Source organism: Melanerpes formicivorus, unplaced genomic scaffold, assembly GCF_026170545.1.
Source record: "Melanerpes formicivorus ecotype bairdi unplaced genomic scaffold, bMelFor1.0.p_v2 SCAF_27, whole genome shotgun sequence".
Taxonomy (NCBI): Eukaryota; Metazoa; Chordata; class Aves; order Piciformes; family Picidae; genus Melanerpes; species Melanerpes formicivorus.
The window spans coordinates 9967493-9977048 of record NW_027142379.1 but is presented as its reverse complement, the minus strand read 5'-3'; the positions used below and the strand labels follow the sequence as shown (position 1 = coordinate 9977048).

Sequence of the window (9556 nt, the reverse complement as noted above, 5' to 3'; positions counted from 1 at the left end):
AGGAGCTATCCGATCTGAACACGTCAGTGTAACAGCACACACATACCGAGGGCACAGTTTAAGCATTTTCCTGTCGGCAGCAGTGAGGCCGGCGTGACCCGCCCAGGCCGGCTCCTGTCCCACACCTGTTCTTCCGGGCTGCTAGCTCAGGAAAAGAAAAGATTCACCCCTCAGAAATAAAGTCTTAAAAACGTTCCCCGCTGCATGTCACAACCAGGGGCTCACAGCTAGACTAAACGGCTGGGGAAGCGAAGCCTTTAAACGGCTGGCATAAGGGCAAACCATCCCCCCCACTCCCCATGGCGGCGGAGCTGAGCGCTGAGGGAGATCTTCCTCGTCTGTACCACTGCGTGTCCCCGGGAAGGGGGGGGGGTGGGACGATGGGGCGAGGCGGGACGTCAGGCGACTGTCTCTCGCCTTGGCACTATCCAGCTCCTTAAAGCAGCTCAGGGACGAAACCAAAGAAACAGCTCCCTAACCTAAACGCTGCGCCCTCCTTCATCACCTGAGTGTTCTCCCCGCACCACTTCATCCCTCCCCTGTGAGGCAAATGGTACGAGCAGCAGCAGCCCGCACAGGTGTGGTCGGTGGGACAAACCAACAGCGGGTGGAGGGGGAGTGGTGTGGGCGTCAGGCGAAGAGTGATGAGAAGTGGCGAGGTGGGAGGGCGAGACCGGGACAGGGTTGGCAGCGGCTGCATCATCGGGGAGCGACGCGAGCAGAGCGGCCGCCGCGGGAGATTGAAGTGCCGGGGCCGCTGCGAGGCGAGGAAGGAAGAGAGGAGGTGGTGTCGCTGCCGCCACTGCACCCGTTGTTTAAGGGGAGGAGAGGAGGAGAAGGGGGCCGTCCGCCCGCCCGCCCCTCCGCCGGTAAGCGGTGCCAGTCAGCGGGTGGGGGGAGCGTGGAGCCCGGCCCCACAGCCCCGACGGTGGCTCGCCTGCCCGCGCATGGAGGGCCGCTGGGGAGGCAGGGCCCTCCTGGCGGTGCAGAAGCTGCTGGGCTGCAGGCCGAGGGGCCGCCCCTGCCCGAGTGCTTGTCCCCGGCGTGTGCCGAGCGGCCCGCGCTGGAGTCGAGGGCTGGGAGGAGGCTGCTGGTGAGCTGGAGCTGTCTGAAGCGGGAAAGGGCGAACGTGAAGCTGGGCCAGAGCTGGTCACCTCTCTTCAAGGTTGCAGCTTGATGAGTGCAGGCAGCTCCCTCAACCCGCAGTGGCTGCCTCCCCGTCACTTTGCTGGCCCAGCTGTGGGCACAGGCAGGCCCTCAGCTGAATCACAGAAAGAATTTTTTGTTTAAAAATGAAGTGTTGATATTTTTTCTCTCTCTTTTATTTTTCGTTTCCCCCCCTCCTCTTGCCCCCCCAGCTTGAGTCAGCTTCCTGCGCTGATTCAGTGCCTGGGCAGCAGAAGCACTTGTGTGGGCGACAGAGATTGGTGCAGAGAAGGAACTAGTGGCTGAAGCTGCTGCTTGTGGCAGAAGTGCTGGCTGAAAGTGTTAATAAACCTACTTGCTAATTAGGGCATCTGTAATAACTCACGAGTTATAATTTGGCCACTCGTATCTTGATGGAGCATTTGTTGTAATGGTTGAGGCATTTCACGTATCTTGGTGGATGCATTTCTTCTTATGCCTTAGAAACTGCATGTACAGGCTAGGTTTCTCCGGTGGGAACTTAACCTTTTTAGAAATGGATTGCTTCTTGTATAGCAGTACCTGGGAAAAGGCCACCTCTGGGCCACCATTGCTTGATGCACTTCAGAAGTCAGCTGCAAAAAGAGCAGGCTTTTAGGAAACTGACAACTGTATGATTTTAATTCCTTATTTTTTTTCAGTGTACTCACTGATCAGAACTACATTTGCATTTTGTCACATATTGGTATAGGCATTCTTGAGTCAAACATGATAAAAGGTATTTGCTTTTCCCTTAACTGGCCTTTAAACTCACAGTTAAAGGCTCAGATATGAGGAAGGATGAATTCGTGAGTGTGTTGGAGGATAGCTCTGTCCAACAGTGAGAAATAGCAAGGGGGAAAAAAAAGGGATGTTCCTAAAAAACTCTCTAACTGGATGTTAGTTTTATAGATCCCAAAAGCACCTTGCCAAATGATTTTTATCTACAGAAAAAGCACTTGCATGCAGGCCTCTGCTAATCTGAATTTCTTAAGAGAATGTGGCAGCAGCTGTTTATAGTTAATTCTTGGCTAGGTGACCATTCCCATCTTCTGGTGAGAAGTCTGAGCTGTTCCTCCAACCCCTTGTTAGTACTTTTACCTTGTGCTCCTTATCTCAAACATCCCCATGCAGGTCATGGTGTCTTGAAGGTTCAGATGCTGTTAGGACTTTACTTTCACTTATCTCAGTTTCTATTCTCCTTGTCCATGAGATCTCTGTAAGTAAATTTGGTTTTGTTTCTGCTAGGGCAAATCCTTCCTGGCAAACCTGGGCTTCTGTTAGAAGGGAGATTGATACTGCTTGTACAAAGCTGCTAGAGCAACTTGGCTTGTAACTTACTCCATCAATTATTGTTACATACAGATTTCAGCTCATTACTGTTGGCTGAAAGTAAAAACCAGAGTTTTCATTCCTTGTCTTCTTTCTTGCATCTACATTTTAAGTGAAGAAGTAGCTGCCAGTGTTTTATTTACTACTAGTGCTACTTAGAGCTTTGTAGCTTTCCTTTCTATGTAAGTCACACAGCCACAGTGAAAAAATGCCTTGCATGTTTGGAAAGCTTCTCTTTTCACATTTTGTGTGCCCAAATCTTCTGAAGCCCTTTTATAATGCCAAGCAGAATTTAATTGTGCAATTGTAATGTTTTTTTTTTTCCCTGCTTCTTACAAAGGGTGGTATATGGAAAAACTAGTATGTAACAAGTATTGAGTGGCTATGGGGTTTTTTGGTCTCTCTTTAATCAAGCCTTCTTTTTACTAACCTAGTTTTATTTTCATCTTTTCTGAAAATGGATAGATGTAAAAAAGACTCTAAAAATAGAATCTGTTGGTGAGCCCCCCTGCCACAGCCCCTCAGTGTCTATGGATTGTGTGTCAGACGTTCAGGCGGTAGTTATAAACTAACCAGCTATTAGGGGAGGCGGTGAGCCTTGCCTGGGTGCAGCGCTCCCAACCACCCCGCAAGCGGGGGTGTCACCTCCGGCCCCGAGGGTGGCGGCGGCCCCGAGCGCTGTGTCCGGCTCCCGCCGCTGCCTCCTCCGGGACTACCGCTCCCAGAAGCGCCCGGGCTGAAAGTGAAAACAAGCGCCAGGTTACGCCGCTTCTTTCCCTCCCTCCCTCGCTCCCCTCCCCGGCGGTAGCAGCACATGTCCTTTCTCTTTTGTTTTCCGCCTGCCAGGCCGAGCTGCGGGAGCCGCCAGGAACCGCCGCCCCGAGGGAGAAGCGGCACCGGGACCTCGCCGGGGCCGTGTCCAGGAGCTGCCACCAGGCCCTCTGGAGAAGCCTAGAAGCGCCGGGTGTTATGGAGCTGGCAGTCCGGGCTGCGGAGTAAAAACTTTGCAGTTTCTCTGCGGGATTCCCACATGCAAGTTGATAACGTGAGACCGGCTGCTTTCCCTTGTGCTGCTGCGTGTCCCTGGAGTGCTGCGGGGCAGCGCTGACCCCGCACCTGCTGTTGTTTCCTTTACCCGGCCCTGGAGCTGCTTGGAAGGTTTGCGGTGCCATGTGGGGCTAAGAGGGGTGCAGCGGCTCTCCACAGCGTGAGGCGGTAAACATGGAGGCGGCGTGCAGACCCGCCGGTGACGAGCAGAGCCAACAGGGCATGGACGGCCCTGGGGACACCTCCATGGACTGCTACCTGCGATCTCAGGGCTTGTACAGAAAGAGAGTCGCCAAGGATGGCTCCTGCCTTTTCAGGGCCGTGGCCGAGCAGGTAACTGCTTACATAAAGCCACTTCGCATGAAAGCATGGGAAGTGGCTCTCATTAGTGGGTGATAATTAGTGTTAAAATGCAGACAAGTATAGGTTAAGGCTACACAGTTCTCTGCCGGGGTGGAGGAGGAAAGAAAGTGATCTTGCGTGTAAGACAAGTTCCGTGTGTGCAGCCTTATGTCGTCAAGAAATTGTTACCTGCTTTGACCTTCCACTGCCGCCGCCTCAGCTTTTTTTTTCGGTGTAAGATTTCAACATTTGGGTGCAACTGCTTTGTATGAGACTCTTCAGGAAACGGAATGTAGTGGGAAGAGTTGGAAAGCGTTCTTCTTAGTTCCGTTAATTAGCTCACTCTAAAATGAGAGAAAGTGAGTAATTTTATTTCAGTTCTTCCTGTTGAATTCCCCTCCCCCATTTCGGTGTTACTGCTAAAGGGAAAAAAAGTGACAGCGTCATCTTGTCTTAAGTACAAACAAACAGCAGTGGGAGCTCTGGTGCTTCTGATTGTGGGAGCCCAGATTCCTCTGCTGATTATATACCCTTCACTCTTCTTCCCTTTTAATTTAACGAAAAGGCACTTTCTCCCCTCTAGAAGCTCAGGCAAGCAAACACTCTTGATCTGAAACGAGGGGGTTTTATTTCAAGGGAATCAACAATGAGTACACATTGATATTCAGATGTTCTTAGGAACTATATATAGCTTTCTCCAACACTACAGGGTGTATAGAACTTTTTTTTCCAAGCTGTTAATTACAATTTTAACATCTGATTCTTACTTTATGAAAGGGAGGGTCTTTAACTCAGGTTTACTAGATATTTACCCACAAATTTGGCCTAATCTCTGTACTTGTCATGCACAAAAACCAAAGTGAGCTGAATTTGGAAGCGTTTTAAGCTGAGGGCGGTGTTGTAAGCATTGTAGGAGAGGCTGCAACTCAAACTGATTGGAACTTCCCTACATTATAGTTAGGCTGCAGTTACATTAGAGGTAGCTCTGTACTGGTGCTGAAAGTAATATTTTTCCAGTAGGGATTTGAACAGGAGGTAGAATGCAGGTGTCATATGAATTCCTGGCTTCCAAATCGGTGTTTGGGCACCAGACCTACACCTTGTGCAGTCAAGAAAAAGTGAACCTGCACTTTCTTAGGTTTGGTTGGAGTTCCTTTGGATGGTACACTCTGGTTAGTGGTTGATTTCCTCATCCGATCCTTATGTCTTCAGTTAACTGCAGTCCTTTGCAAAGGAGTTGGTTAAAGACAGACAACAAATGCTACTCCCTTTATTCAGCAAATCCTCACAAAACTGAATGTTTGAATTTAGTCAATCTGTGAATTCTCTGGTTACTTAATTTTTTCATTAAGCAGTTGAGGTTCCACCTGCACAAGTGTGTTGTTACTCAATGAATATGCACTTTAAATACACTTAGCAATAAAACCAGAGTATTTCCAAGCTTGTATGGGCATTATTTGTGACTCTCATCAAAACTCCAAAGAACCAGTGTCACTGTCTTTCTGCCTTTGCAGGTGTTACACTCTCAGTCTCGGCACATTGATGTTAGGATGGCTTGTGTAGACTACCTTCGGAAAAATAGGGAGAAGTTTGAAGCAGTAAGTATTTCTGTTCTCTTTGTGAGCATTTAAAGAAATGTTACTTCACTCCTTTCACCTTCCCAAGGTATATTTTGCTGTTTGTGATCCTGCTTATCACACCTGTACATTCATTTTTGTAAGCCTGGAGAAAGACTTGTATACTGCTTGAACTGGAGGGATCACAGAATCAACAAGGTTGGAAGAGACCTCAAAGATCATCAAGTCCAACCTGTCACCCAAGACTTCATGACAACTAAACTATGGCACCAAGTGTCACGTCCATTCCCCTCTTGAACACTTCCAGGGATGGTGACTCCACCACCTCCCTGGGCAGCACATTCCAATGGCTAACAACTCTTTTCCTCACCTCGAGCCTAAACTTCCCCTGGTGCAGCTTGAGACTGTGTCCTCTTGTTCTGGTGCTGCTTGTGTGGGAAAAGAGACCAACCCCCTCCTGGCCACAACCTCCCTTCAGGTAGTTGTAGAGAGCAATAAGGTCTCCCCTGAGCCTCCTCTTGACCAGGCTAAGCAACCCTAGCTCCCTCAGCCTCTCCTCATAGGGCTTGTGCTCAAGGCCTCTCCCCAGCCTTGTTGCCCTTCTTGCCATGTTCAAGTGTCTCAATGCCCTTCTTAAACTGGGGAGCCCAGAACTGGACACAGGACTCAAGGTGTGGCCTAACCAGTGCTGAGTGCAGGGGCACAATGACTTCCCTGCTCCTGCTGGCCACATTCTTCTTGATGCAGGCCAGGATGTGGGGTGGGTTGAGTTTTTAATGCCTACTTAAAAAGCCCCCAGACTTTCTTCAGCTTTAGTAGTCTGTAGTGGAGCTACTGAAATCAGGATTTTATTTCACTATAATGCCTATTTTAATGAAGGTCATAAAATGTTCATACTGTGCTTTTGAATTGCTTTTACAGTGTATAAGGGCTTTGGTGGAGACTACTGAAATCTATTTCAGGGACTGCAATTTATTATGGACTGCCACTTTCCTTGTTTTCCTAAATATCTGTAGCAAAGTTCTCCATCAACTGTAAAATACTTAGATATTGATCTATATTTGGTCAGTGTCATCAGTGTTAACAATAGACAGTGGTTTTCTTTTGGTCATCCTTTTAAAAGAGCCATAAATAATGGTGCTCCTGTTTGTGTTGTAGGTGCTTTAGTGTATATACCCTTTAACTGATTTCCAGGATGGCTACAATGGGAGTATGTATAGGCATTTATTAGTAGAGGATTATTACTCAGCTCTCTCTTCTGTTCTAAATTCACCCAGACCCAAAATAAAAAAGCATAGAGATGAGAAGGATAGCAAGAAAAAAAAGTGTGTGTGTTGGCTATAAGTTTATACAGAGTGGCCTATGCTTAAATGTGACTGAGGACTTTTAATGTGGGAGTTGTCAGGAATGAATGACATAAAATACAGTGAATCTCTCAGGGGAAATGCAGCTCTAAGTTGACTGTTTCCATCTTCCAGGACTGCTTGTTTCCAGTCCATCTGAAGACTCCCCAGTTGAGATCTCTTTCCCTTCTTTATTACATTTTTTCACTGCTGCCTCTCTAAACCCTTTCTTTGTAGAATCACCCTACTCACATCAGTATCTGCTTTTATACTTCTGTTTTCTTGTTGCATTCTGTATTGTTGGAAATACAACCCTCCTTGACTCTGAGTGGTGTTTCCCCTCTCTAGTTCTGGGATCTCAGCTAGGTAACTGCTTTGTCAGCCCTAGCTAGTTTTACTATCTTGTTCTCTCTCTGAACTCCCAGTCTCATTTTCCCCCTCAGACTTTATTCATAGAATGGTTTACATTGGAAGGGACCTTAAAGATCATCTAGTTCCAAGCCCTTTGCCATGGGTAGGGACACCTTCCACTAGACCAGGTTGCTTAAGGCCTCATCCAGCCTGGCCTGGAACACCTCCAGGGAAGGGGCCATCTATCCTAGTGATATGAACTCTCAACTATCCATCTTTGCTGTCCTTCTGAAAAGTATTTTTGGAAAAGTTCTTGTCATTTTTCAGAATAGGAGTTTCATGTACCAGGTGGAGGTGTTTCATATCTCTTATTTCCTGTTCCTACTCCCTTGGGTACCTTGTTTCAGCTCTGCTGATTTCCTTTGCTCCCCATACCTCTTACTGTACTTTTGTGTTTTCCATCTGGAATATAGCATTAGCATACCTCTCTTAACACCCCAAAACAATGCAAACAACAGATGCCCCTTTCCCTAGTCTCTTATTTCAGCTATTGACTCTGAGTAGTTATGCTTTGCTGATGTGTTCTGGTTGTGCTCCTTGAAGTTTGTCTTCTCTCTATTGTAACCATTTATGACTGGATTTCTGTCTCTGTCATTCTATTGGTACTGTTGTAACCAAAGTTTCAGGTGACTGTGTGTAACCATCTTCATTCTCATCCTCATCCTTTCTTGAAGTGTTGCCTTTTGTTGCTGTCATGTTCAGTCTCTTTTTTAACTCTTCACTTTCCTGTGACAGCTTTCTGTGCCCTGTCTTTAGGCCATTTAATGTTGGCATACAAACTAATTTGTTTTATAATACTGTTTTACTGATCCCCTTCATACCTGATAGCTTCTGTCTGAATCAGAAATTTTGGGTGGATTTTTGATCTTTCTCATGAGCAACACTTCAGACAGGTGTTTAGGCTGGATGTTAGGAAGAAATTCTTCATAGAGAGAGTGATTGGCCATTGGAATGTGCTGCCTGGGGAGGTGGTGGAGTTGCCATCATTGGAAGTGTATAGGAGGAGACTTGATGGGGTGCTTGGTGCCATGGTTTAGTTGATTAGATAGTGTTGGATGATAGGTTGGATATGATGATCTTGAAGGTCTCTTCCAACCTGGTTTATTCTATTCTAAAATGACTAAAGCAGGACTTTTAATCTCAGTGCTTCACTTAGTTATTTCTTGCTACTTTGTTTTTTAACCCCTGTGAGTGAAGAGACCCACCTCCAGCTTGTAGCTTAACTTAATAATGGGGAATTGCTTCCTTGCTTGGGCCTTTGTGGATCTTTATTTTAACTAGTCATGGCACTGTTTTTAAATACAGCCTCTTTGCTGGCCAGCATGGCTGAAACAATTTAAATATGTCAAAATAAATGCAGCATCTTTCACCTTGACAAATGTGAGTGTGGCCTCTTCATGCATATTGAGTGCACCTGAAGGATTGCTTTCTTAACCTGGCCTATATAGTGCTGCCCAACTGTTTGCATCCTTGCAGTGCAGGTAAAAGCAGTGTTTGGAGTGCAACAGAGAAGAGGAACAAGTGCTTTATGATTTCTTTATACTAAGCACTAAAGTGCTACAGAAATGTAACTCCCATTTCTGGTTGTCCATTGCTGCCTGTTTGTTTTAACAAGGCACATGAACAAGCCCACACATGCTCTCTCCAGGGATGAGTTGTCCATGAACACCTGTTTGACAGCATCTTTGCTTTCAGAGTTCCCTTTTGGCTCCTGGATTTCTTTCTGGGTGTTTTTGGTTTGGGTTGTGTAATACCTCAAAAGTTGTTTTATGTTGTTGTTATTTTCTAGAATTCTGACCTACATGTCTGACCACCTATTCCCTCATTTCTAAGGCACTTTATACTTAGATTGCAATCTTTTAGAGGGCAGGCTAGTCTTAAATTTCCAGTGGCACATTCCCGTCGGTACAGTGGGTTAGAGGCTGGGGATTCCATGTGCTGTGCTAACAAAAATAACTATTGTTGTTTGTTTTTAAATGCAGTTCATAGAGGGGCCATTTGAAGAGTATTTAAAATGTTTGGAAAATCCACAGGTATGTCAAATACGATGTTTAACAGGAAGCAGGACCTTTGTTGAAGTTGATGGATAATTGAATTTCCCTTTCCTCCACCCCCCAAAATGTTTATGACTGAGCTTAAGATATCTTTGAGCTTCCCATTGGCCTCCTTGGTCACAAGAGCATATTTCTCACCCAGAGTGAACTTGTCCATCAGTACTCCCAGGCCTTTCTGGCAGGTCAGCTCTTCACCTGTACTGGTGCTGGGGCTTATTCCTCTCCAGCCTTCCTAGATGTCACTGCATGGCAGCACAGCCTGACTGTGTGCCAGCCATTCCTTCTG

General features: G+C 46.7%; 1 protein-coding gene across 5 annotated transcripts in view; it reads left to right on the top strand.

Moving 5' to 3' along the window:
* Positions 1-619: 619 nt before the first annotated feature.
* The window catches only part of OTUD4 (OTU deubiquitinase 4), a 33937-nt gene continuing 25000 nt past the window's right edge, over positions 620-9556 (top strand). For 3 of the 5 annotated variants that reach the window (XM_068154070.1, XM_068154069.1, XM_068154065.1), the window contains exons 1-4: positions 620-869; positions 3343-3876; positions 5400-5483; positions 9199-9249. In XM_068154070.1, coding sequence (XP_068010171.1) covers positions 3718-3876; positions 5400-5483; positions 9199-9249 — 294 coding nt within the window. In that variant the 5' untranslated portion in view covers positions 620-869; positions 3343-3717. Of the gene's footprint in view, positions 870-2355; positions 3877-5399; positions 5484-9198; positions 9250-9556 lie in introns of those variants that run through there. The other 2 variants (XM_068154068.1, XM_068154067.1) reach the window with 2 other exon arrangements.